The 12,007-nt window shown below is 41.8% G+C and overlaps 1 protein-coding gene across 3 annotated transcripts in view; it reads right to left on the bottom strand.

The window, feature by feature from the left end:
* The window catches only part of MASP1 (MBL associated serine protease 1), a gene marked incomplete at its 3' end in the record, with an annotated part of 68,221 nt that overhangs the window by 55,746 nt on the left and 468 nt on the right, over window positions 1-12,007 (bottom strand). For all 3 annotated transcript variants that reach the window (XM_080919092.1, XM_080919091.1, XM_080919093.1), the window contains exon 2: window positions 3,758-4,004. In XM_080919092.1, coding sequence (XP_080775218.1) covers window positions 3,758-4,004 — 247 coding nt within the window. The remainder of the gene's footprint in view (window positions 1-3,757; window positions 4,005-12,007) is intronic.

The following is a 12,007-nucleotide window of genomic DNA, read 5'->3' as shown; positions in this document are numbered from 1 at the left end:
ATCTTTAAAAGTTCAACTCGGATGGTGTCTCACTGAAGCATTCCCCTGAAAATTGTAGGCTATACTTGTGTACTAATAATGGCCATAAAACTTTGTGAACTAGCTAAATAGGATAATGAAGACTTGGAGGGACCATCTGAAAATTTCTGGCAAGTAAGATTCGGAGGTTTAGGGATCATCTCATCTTACTTTTTGTTTCATCAGTTTCCTCCAGGCAGAAATACTCTTTCCTGGAGGAAGCTCCCTTAAGACTCAAACAAGTACACAAGGTTCAGGAAGTTACTAAAACTAACAAGATTCACAAGGCCGTGCTGAGCAGAAGCGAACCTCCTATCTTCTGAACTACCTTCAATAGTCTCTCCAGCCCGTCTCCAACAGTCTTCAAGACACGCAGAGACCCAGAATGGAGTTCTCATGAGTTGTCACCCAGGTCAAGGTGGGTTGGGAGTGGCTCAGCTGCCTTTGAACCATTACAGCCCCTCCAACATCATTCTGTTCATAACCCCAAGAACTCCCTGGTTCACTAGCTTGGAGTTTGGTAGAGTCATTTCTTTGGTTGGTTAAGGGTTCCTAGCAGAAAGAGTGGACATGCATTTCTAGGAAAGTGATAAAATCCTCCATGGAACAGATGAACAAATAGAATTTGGGAAATTCTGGGATCCATGGGGCATATTTGTGCTTGCATTCAGAAAAAGAAGTGATTCCATCTCATTAACAGTTAAAAAAAAAAAAGATATGTATTAGATATACTGGAGCCTGGGGTTCAAAAGGCAAGTAGGAAAACAGAATAGGCTTCAACTCCATGTGGTACTTCTGGATTTGAGAGTTCAAAGGCAGAGTGTTAGATTTCCCTTTGAATTCTGACCTTCAGTCTCTTCTTCTGTCTAGTGAGAACTTGGCTGGAGCTGCAAATTCAAGCTCTGGGCCTCAAAGTGCTGCAGGATAGTCAAGGACAACAAGCAAGTAGGGGAGTTGTAAGGCTCACCCAAACCCAAACAAACAGTTCCATATCAGTGTTTTTCTGTACTAGGCCCAACTTGTTATCAGATCATGTTTATCAGAGGAAAAACACTTAAACCACAGTAACATTTAGCACAATCCTGTAAAATATGAGGATATGAATCTCTACAGGCCCCGAAGCTTAAGTTTTTTGAGTTCTTATCTTGGAGGGCAACTCTGTCACACATATGTGGATGAATATTCAAGGCTGTGTCTCTATGAGTGCCAGCGGCCAGCAGATGTAGCAGCATCTTGCAGTTGGAGGCCTGTTACTGCCTCATGGCTGCCAGAACCTCTGCAGGCAGATGATGCTGATATGATACGAGGAGGGTATTCTAGACAGTCAACCATGAAAACTCTCTTCCCCATATAAATCTCTTTCCCTGTAGGAATTAGACAAATGTGTCTACATCACAAGGACTTCAGCTCAGCAGCTCATTCTGCAGGTTGCCTCAAGTACACTTCAAACTGTCCAGAGCCCATATATTTTAGGCTTTTTTTTCTTGAGATGTCAGATCCTTTGCATCCTAATAGTCCTATTGTCCATAAAAAGGGGCACCCAGACACTGGCAACACCTCAACACTCTGTTTAGCAATAGTTCTGGGATAGTATCAACATCTGTAGGCATTGTTGGTTGAGACAACCAAATGGAATGACTACCAGCATCCAACACTCTTTCTCAGCAATGTCATTACTTGGCTTCAGACATCAACCATGCTGAGATTTAGAAACTGAACACAGAACACCATGTGAACATTTGATGCCATGCTAATATTCTACATATAAAACAATCTGAGGCAGGAGTCCACAGCTACACTTGGCATTTCCTGTGCCACTTGTGACCTTTCATATCTCAGGATTCAGGGGAGCATAGCTTGTGAACTGTTTGGTGTAACCAAACAAGCATGGGGTTCAAATTTCACACGACAAGGGTTGGGGTCTTGACCTGTCATCTCCCAGATGCACTGCCTGGAGTCACTTAGGCTTCCTGGGTTGGTTTTGCTGTGAGATAAGATAGATGTTCATGTCTCATAAAACTTTTCTGAGGTTTGAATGAGATAGGTATAAAAAAGCATTGAAAATTTACTATGTTGCTTCTGATCAGATAATCTGATTAATACAAGGTTCACTGTTCACTGAATGACAGGCTTTGGGAAGATAAGAGTAGACTAGAGATTAAAATGGAGAAATCTGACTTTGGGCTTTTTTGGTAAGAACTCTTTCCAGGAAGTCTGAGAGCTTAGTAGGTGCTACGTTGGGCCGGAGAGATGCTCTTCTGGAAGCCCTGGGGCCAGCACTCACACAGTGGTTCACAACCACCTATAACTCCAGTTCTAGGGAATCTAATACTTTCCTTTGGCCTCTTTGGGCACTGTATACATGTAGTATACTTACATACAAAATACTCATACACATAAAAAGATATACATGCAGGAAAAATAAAGTTTTTGGTTTTCATAACTCTTTGAAGTAGGTACTACCTTAATAAACCTGATCTCTTAGAATATTTTGAACCTTTCCAGATCCACTTTATTATTAAATTTTGTTTCTTGTAGGGAGCCGTTTGTGCCGCACCCAAACATGGCGCCGGCTTCCCGCTGAGAACTCAGCAAACAGAGCTGTTGCCTAGCCAAGAGACTTAATGCGCATGCGCCACATATGTCATAGCCTGCTCTCGGGGCATACTATTGAGTTACTGGAGGGCGCACCAATCAGGTAGCAACACGAGGCTCCTAGGCATATATAGCAGTGCATTTCTCCCCCACGTGAGGAGAAGAGGAAGACAGTGGAGATATTGCGGGAGACCCCACGTGGAGGGATGGCAGAGAGATACCACGTAGAGAGAGACCCGATAAGAGAGATTGCGGGAGGTCCCGCGTGGAGAGAGACTGGGCAGAGAGGTTGCACGTGGGAGACTGCGCGTGAGAGGTCGCCTAGACAGCAGAACCCGGTAGGGAGTCCCCGGCTCAGAGAGAAGTTTCCTGCTCAAGAAGTCCCCTGCTCAAAGTGCTGTACAATAATGGTTATCCACAGAAGAATCTGTTTGTTTGTTGCACGCCTGTTCCTATCGGCGGGAAGCGTGGGCTTGTGACAGTTTCTGTTTTTTTCAAAGGCTTTGGCCTCCCCATTGTCCTGTCCCTAGCTTCTATGTCCTGAAGTTACCGACAGGTACGCCTAGTTTAGACCCACTTTAAACTCAAAACTTCTTACCCGTGGCAATTCCCAGGAATATTATCTGTGTATTATTATACTCCCCTGTATACATTTTTAATATTTCCCATTAAGTCACTTTTTTCCCCATGACCATGTGTTTTGCTAACAAAACATAAACTTTTGAAACAGTATTCAAGGCCTTCAGAATCACACAGTAGCCTTCCTTCTTCAAATCTTACCTCTTACTCTTGACTGCTGCATAGCCTATAATCTTAAACATTTGGTTATTATTTAAGGAATTTGGCAGTGCTTTAGAATACCTCAGTGTCTGACATAATTATGGTTTTCTTATTCCTAAATCTATACTATAGAGTCAGGAGCAGTTGCTTCTGGATACATTGCAGACATTGAGATTAGAGTAGGGAGAAAGATGCTGTATCTGGGTGAATCATTCCACCAGGTCTCATAGGCTTGAACTTGGCTTACTACCTTTATTGCATCCTTCCTTACATTGTGTCCCTAAGAATGAGTCTCCCTCACTTGATGTAACCTTGTAAAGAAGAATGGTACCTATTCCCAGTTAGAGAGCATTGGAGGTCTCACCTTCACATAGTCATATTCACAAAGATAGGAGGATTCCAAGTTGAAGTGCATGAAGTAAAGCTTGATCCGAAACCCCTCTGGGACAGTAATGTTCCAAGTCACATCAGAGTCACTGGGATAGGAATCTGGATAGCCAGGAGACTGGATCTGGCCAAACATTTCATTTAGCTCCACGGTATGGGCTGAAACCTCCGTCAGGATGAGGCACAGAGCATGGTAGAGGAGGAGCCTCCTGAAAGACAGGAACCTGAAAGACATGAAGAAGGTTTCACTCACATCGATGATAGTAGGTTCCCAACACGGAGCTAAGTATCTGCTCTTCTCCTTTTCTCCTCTGGACCTTGCTCACCTGGCCAGCAGGATGTTGGGAGAAAGTAACTAGGTGTTTTCTAAGATTGCTTTTAGCATTGTTCTTTTGAAAAGTTCATATGCATACTTAAGTTTTCTAGAAAGTAGCACATTAGAGTTGCTCAAACATGCTTTCTTACTCTGGAAAGCCTAACTATTGCAGTTAGGTTATAACTGGTACTTCTTCAGCTGTACCTCACTTAGGAATCATAAAATATTTATGTAGCTTTAAAACTATAGTTAATAATTGCACTATTGGGACAAAGACCAAACTCAGTGGTAGAGTCTACAGACATTGATACATTTAATAATATTCTGAAAAAAAAATAGTTTACTACAAAGCCAGTAAATGTATCTAAAACCTTGGATAAAGACAGAATGGAAAAAAAATAAGTCTTTGGGGAGTCTTTTTCTATAACAATCAAAAGTTTATAATTCGATGAGAAGGAATTAAGATAGAGCTTGAGAAGGGTGATCTGGATCCAGGTACTCTTAATTGGGGTTAGGTAGATGTGAATATTTTAAGGGATTCTATATATCTTTTACCCCATATAGAAAGGAAGTTTGTATCTTTGTCCCTTGGATATAATCTTACTGTGTAGAAGGTTTGTGGATTGAGAATTTAATATATAAACCTACATGAAAAGCGATCAGGCTTTGGAGTCATGTTTGTGTCGGAGAGGGGAAGGGGTGGAGGAAAGAAAATGCCAGGGCTATTGTATCCACCCAGGACAGAAACAAAAGGGGCAGTGGAACGCCTGGGTTCTTAGAGACAGCTTGTAGTGCCAAGTGGTGTGGGGACCGCATGTGTGTGCTTAAGTGTCCCTTGGGGGCTGGTAAATTTTTAATATATACTACAACAGGTGGCAAATCAACATGTTAGTCAAGAATCCATTAAAAGGTTACAGCTATCAGCCTAAGAGTTAGTTAGAAAGTTTTATTTTCTAATTAGGGGGGGCACCTGCGCCATGTTGAGTCATGTGATGTCTCAAGCATGGGAAACTTTAAACAAAAGAAACATAGAAGCAGCCTTTCTATAGATGTCCTGCTGTGAGAAGGCAGGTTAACACAGATTAAACTACTTTAGACTAAGGTCCTGGTTTTACAAATTACTTTCTTATTGATTTGTAAGTGATAGTAAGTTAGTCTGTTTTGTGAATTACCCCGATAAGGCCATGTGGCTCGTGAGATGAGATGCCGGCTAGTGAGGGTTTGTGCTCATCTTGTTTATATTGTCTCAAAATGGATATGACGTTGAGTTTTGTGTTTATATTATTTCTCTGGGAAGAAAATACAGGATACAGATACTCTAGTTGCCAACTAAGGGATACGTTATTTTGGGAGAAAGGTTTTGTCTTTGTGTATTTTAAAAGTGTGATTCCGCTCTGTGTGCCTTCTAGAATTATATGGATTAGATTTGATAGAGATAGACCACCTAAAAAAATATATTTATGCAAAATATTTATTTTATATTATATACATATATCGATACTAACATGTTTTCTGTTGAGTTTTATATATATTATAGAATGTGCAGATATGGTGAAGCTTGTCATCAGGATGCTAGACTGGCCTGATTCCAGACATTAGAGACTACAACAATCATTAATGTGGCTTTCCTTCCTGAGGCCTGTCCAGCTTCCTCATTCCCCTCCCCACTTCTAAGTTCTCAACACCCATATATTCAGCTTGAAGAAGCTATGAGGAGTCATCGCTTGATTCCCTGGACTTTGGGGGTGAAGGTGGTTATTATAAGGCTGTTTCTATGAAGAATTTAGAAATGATCATAATCTTACAGGGAGGAATTAACCAGATTGATTTGTACATCCATAATCTTCTTTTGGTAACTAAGCTAAAATCATATCTTCACTGGTAGAAATCTTTCTGATTAATACAAAGTTAACGTTATAATCTTTGCAGTGCTATAGAGTTTATGTGATACAGATTTTAGGTTTATACATTATTATACATTAAAAAATAATGTTTTTAGTTGACTAAACAATACTAGTTAAGGGCTAGATAACAAACTCATGGTTCTGAGTCAATAAAAGTGTGTTTTTGAGATATTTCAGTTAAAAATGGCCAAGTGTATTCAAGGCTTAACAGTTCAGAAATGTGTTTTGTAGTTAGATGGCTTTCAAAAACATCAGAAATCCTTAAATTATGACATTTAATGTTATTTATCTTTTGTTGAGACATATCTGCACCTTACAGTTGCCCTTTGGTGGATTTAACAAAAGAAAATTGATCATTTCTACCTCCAGGTGAGGTATACTTTGTGGCTAGGCATCCACTGGGCAGAAACTTCTGATTTCATCTATAAATACTGTCCAGAAAGGGACACTTTATGAAGATTAGTTGACTGATAATCTTTGCCGAGCCCAAATTATCAGCACTTCAAGATTTCTGCATTTCAAACTTTTGTTAGTTGATCTTGAACCAGAAGTCTGAAGAGTTACTCTCACATGCTGCTAACAGGGGACTGTTCTAGTGGAGATTTGTCTCTACAACCTGTCTCAGCTCTAGAAACCATGTTAAACTTCCTATGCTTTTAGATATTTGGCCATTCTCAGATTTCTGATGGAGTTGAAGACTAATTTAGTTTTATAGACTATCCAAGATAATTAACTTTGAGAAAAAATAGTCATTTAGAATATTTTTAAGTAGTAATAGGTGTACACAGCTTACATTTAAAGGTAAATTTTTTTTAAGTAAACCAAAAGGGTGATATGTAAATTTTTGTTAAGTCTATATATGATTGGACATGAGAAAGATAGGTGGAAAGGTGGAGGAGTGGAAATAGAGGCAGGAAGCAGAAGGAGATGAGGAGAATGAATTAAGGTGGAGCTTGAGAAGGGTGATCTGGATCTAGGTGGACTTAATTGGTGTCAGGTAGATATGAATATTTTAAGGGATTTTATATGTCTTTTACTCCATATAGAAGGGGAGTTTGTATCTTTGTCCCTTGGATATAATCTTATTGTATAGAGGGTTTGTAGATTGAGAACTTAATATATAAACCTACATGAAAAGCAAAAAAAAAAAGTTTATAATTAATTTTATGGAGAAGTAAAATATAACGAACTTCTAAAAGAGAGTTTCAACAGGGGCGGGGGATGGGAAACAACATCGAACAGATGACGCAATGCTGCAGAGGCAGGATAACTAAGGTTGGTCACAGTCCTAAGGTTATGTCACAACAAGCCCTTTCCCAGCAAGATGCAAGGACCTTGGACTCAAACATGACTCACACCTTAGCTTCTCTCCTAACAGGTTCCTGTGATCATTTCTGATATTTTCAATTCCTGTGGGTACGTCTGCTTGAGTGTGAAGGCCAGAGATCAACCTCAAGTGTTGTTCCTAAGGAGCCATCTACTTTGTGTTTGGAGACAGTATCTCTCACTGGAATCAGAGGCTCACTGTTTAGGCCGGCTAGCCAATGGGCCCCAAGCATCCCCCCATCTTTGCCTCCCTAAGTCTGAAATTACAAGCTAGTGTCCTTGCTGGTCTTAGTGGGCTCTGGGGGTGGAACTCAGGTCCTTGTGTCTGCATGCTAAGCACTCTGGACGCTGGCATCTCTCCAGCTCCATTTCTGAGTTCCTTTATTGCTGTGGCTGCCTGCCAGTTCTCTGAGCCTGATGCATGGCATGATAGTCACCAAGGCCCATTCATTCTGCTTCCTATGCTTTAGAAACCCATCTCTTCTGTCTCCAGTCCATTACATCATTTAAACTGTAACCATGACCTAAGTGAGCTTTCTGTCCCTTCCCTCCTGGCTAAGTCTACTCAAGTTGGTTTTCGAACAGGGATGTAGCCCGGCTGCCTAGGCACAGCATCTGCTCCCAAGGTGGATGTGCAGACCTTTTGCGAGTTAGGCTGATCTTCCTCTTCTGTCTCTCTCAAGACCACTTGGGGTTCTTCCCACACCTCAGCCTCACTATACAGATGCTCCACCCAGACTCGACATTCACTTCTAACTTTTTCTGCTTCCCCCAGTTATGAATGTCCCTTCATCCTTCCAGCTCCCATGGTCTCTGTTGGAGCAGCTAGCACACTGCTCTGCTTCTAACGTAGTCTCCAAGGTTGGATGTTCCTGGGTATAAATCCCAGTTCCTCCATTGTAAAAACCTGAGTAACTTGCTTCCCTGCACTCTGGTCCTGTCATTCATAGACAGGGTTTTAATTCCTAATTTGTAGGCCTCCTGTCATCATTAAGGCTGATGCATGTAAAGTATTTAGAAGAGAGTCTGGCATATAAGAGATACCAATGAACAAGTAAAAGAAGGACCAAGGAGAGTGAGTCTTAACCTAGGAAATCAAAGCTAAGAAACTCTGCCAAGAATTTGGATTAACAGTTGTGTCTTTGTTAATCAGGGAGCCACTTCTGTGCCAAGATCTCCTTCCCTTATACTCAGATGCACGTACGCGTATGTACACGTATGAAAATTTCAGTGTGCAAATGTGAGTAAGCACCTGTTCAGATTGTCTAGGTGTTTACGTGATAGATACAGAAAAGGTAAACAGAAGCATATAGAAAGGTCTAGAAGGATTACCATGGCGGTCTGTAGAAAGAGAATGCAAATGTTTTCATTTTGGGAGAGTGGAATTTCACATTGAAGGGCTGCAGAGATGGCTCAGTGGTTCAGAGAGCTTGCTAGTCCTGCAGAGGACCTGGGTTCAGTTATCAGCACCTTCAGCAGATGGCTCACAAGCATTTGTAACTCATGTTCAGGGGAGCAGGGTGCATGCTCTCCTCTGGCCTCCATGACTTCCTAAATGCTGGACACATACAGACAAATAGGCAGGCACAGCCATCAATAAAACTTTAAAATTAAAATACAATTATCATGTATTGCTTTTACCCACAAAGAAAAGCACATCATTTTAAAAATTTCCCCTTGGCCCCTGCAATTGCGACATGTGGGAACATGTTTCAATCCATGGGCCAAGGTCAATATTGCTCTAAAGCAATCTGTAAAGGAAGGACTTTGGAGGTAGAGACAGGAAGAGGCACAGGTCCAAGCTACCTAGTGAATTTATAGGAAAAGGGAATTCAAGGGATAACTTTCAGGGCCCAGGGTTCCGAATGAGGAAATGTACTTTTGCTGCCTGGGCTGAGTGTCCAGCATGGATGGATATGTTCAACGCCTACCCAGTTTAGGGAAGTCAAGGGAACTCTCCATTTGTCTCCTCATCTCATACACAGTAATAATAATAATGACTTCCCACAGGACTGTGCTGCCCAGGGGCATTAGAATGAACTTTAAGTATCCATCCGTAGGCAAAGGCTTGTTCTGATGACCCTACCATGCCACATATGGAAAGGCATGAGCTTTGGCTCACAAGCCCAACTTCTCTGCAATAGTGACAACTGGATTACACAAGACTGAAAGGTCGACTTTCTCCCCATGTGCCTTTTCCGGAACACACAGAGGAGAAAGCCTCTTCAGGCCGGTTCTGCTGAGGCTGTCAGCTGACTGACCCGTCAGCCCAGGCCTCAGAGCCCTGTGGTAGACAGCCAGTGAAAGCGTGTACTCAGGACGCCTGTGGGGTGTTCCGTTCTTTGCAGCTCGAGACAGACTTGGATGCATGAAGCAGATATCTCCGTTCATGTGAGGCTGAAACATATGCTTGCTTGCTTGCCTTAGGGACTGTGAACCAAAGAATGTTCACGGTGGCACTTGCTTCTCATCACAATCCTGTTCTGGCTTCTTCTGCACCAGGCACCGGCTGTACAAGTCCTGACACCTGTTATCTATCCTTCAGCTGATCAAAGACCAAGGGTTGTTTTTTTTTTTTTTTTTTTTTTTTTTGCTTGAAATGTCAAGAGTGCTGTAGAGAGCTGTGATAGAGATTTCACGGTCCCTCGGTCCGAGCCCGCTCTCAGGGACCCATAAAGAGGCTGTCTGAGTCAGACTGAAGAGGGAACGGCACTCTCTAGCTTCTCCATCCGCTCCTCTCATTTCCATGCGCGCGCCACCAACACTCCATTTTTAAGATTCAGAGTTGGAAGAGACTACAGGGCTCCCTTACCCACCAGCCTCGCTTGACAGACGAGGAGAAGTATAGCCCAAGAGATGGCACATCATGCCAAATACCATATGGTGAATTAACTCCAACAGAAGAGAAGAACAAAAGCTCACACAAGAAATTGGGACCATGCCCGTATCATGCCCAGGCATCTGGCCAAAGCAATTAATCCTGTGAAAAATAATTTTAAAAAACCCATAGCTTTATGTGGAAATTAAAAAAAAAAAAAAAAAAAAAAAAAAAAAACTAAGGTTTGATCCCTTCCCCTGTTCATGATATTCGCCTGGGGACTGGCATTCCTGAGCGCCATAGACCATTGTAATCTGCAGCTGGGATTGAGAGACTCATAGAATCTATCAGGGAAACTATTGGAGTCCAAAGACACAAGAATGAGCCTGGGTTTTTTCTAGATCGTCAGTGTGGCCCTGGGCAAGTTGCTTAACTGCATCTATCTCATGGACCCATTAATCCTTATGTCACATAAAACCCAAGTCAAGATGAAGCAATGCTCATCATGAAAGTGACTTGCAACCTCTGAAGTGCTGTGTGCCTGGAAGCCTAGACCCTTTAGAGCCAGCCATCAGGACACATCCCCAGGACTTCCTTTTGATAGTCAGTAATTGAATTCAACTCAGTCCTAGTTACTGAACTTCTACTAGGAAAGGGACATTACGCTAAGTGGTGGTCACATGACCATGAAGACCTTCTACAAAGATGAACATATTGGTCACATCCCTTGGAAGGGAAAGTGGACATCTAGATACGTATCTTTGCCAAAGATGATAAGAAACACGTCCATGAATGAGAACAAAGGGCGTGACGCCATGTCTGGGGTCTGGAGATCAGAAACAAGGACACCATGTTGAGTCTGCCCAGTCAGGTCGAAGTGGGAAATTACCTGGGAGGGTTGTCCTAAGCTGAGGGTTAAACATATACAAGGGTATGCTTTGGAATGCCAGGTAAAACAGAGCAGCACTCCACATACAAAGGGGAAAAAAAGCCATTGTTTCAGGAGAAAGGAAAAACAAAAAATTCTGGCAGTATAAAAACCAAACAAAATACGACTTCACAGTGATCAGAATGATGGAATTAAACTTATACAGGTAAGTGGAATTCAAATTTACACCAGGCAAAACCTGTTTTTGTCCCTGGACTGAACAAAATTATCAGGCGACTGAAGAAAAGCAACAAATAGAAACTTTTCTCATTTAAAGGGAAATAAATGGAAAATAGGTGTGTAGGGAGTTAACACATCTATAGTGTTTTTTTTTTCTTGTAATTTTTGAGTGTTTCTAGCGGCCTTGACACTTACAAGTGATAAAAATCATTAGGATAGTTTGAGGTTTCAGACTCTGGAAAAGCTTATAAGAAATGCCTACTAAGGAACATCAAATAACACAACAAACAGGAAAGGTTGAAGAGCTTCAAGCCCATTAGAATTTAAAGTGGTAGTTTTCCGAATCCCAAATGCTCCTTTAAAAAAATGTGGTGTCTCTTTAAGAGCCATTTGGTGCATTTCATAGCCTGATTCATGTCACCAGCTGCCTCTGATTTCAGTGAGAAATGCAGAATTTATAGGGAACTGTAAAATGGGGACAGGTTTCTAGTTTTCTAAATTGAGGTTTAACTGGCAAAGTTCTGAAGACTCAAGAAACCACAAGCGAAGCTGTGGGGAACTGTTTTCTTTTCCGGCCAGGAAAAAAATATCTAAACACACAAACACATTATCTAACTCTCAAAGTGTTGGGAGGAAGAAATCACTGCTCTTTGCAGAGTAGCAGAAAGGAAGAATCAGCCTTGTGGGCGAGAGGAGGAGGAGGATCACATTGGTCAGTAGGCAGCACCCTGTGCCGGGCAGACAGAAATCTGAGC

This window comes from Micromys minutus (genome assembly GCF_963924665.1).
Source record: "Micromys minutus genome assembly, chromosome: 7".
NCBI classification, from domain to species: domain Eukaryota; kingdom Metazoa; phylum Chordata; class Mammalia; order Rodentia; family Muridae; genus Micromys; species Micromys minutus.
Note: the sequence above shows the minus strand (reverse complement) of the source record. Positions and strands in the feature narration are given on the sequence as shown.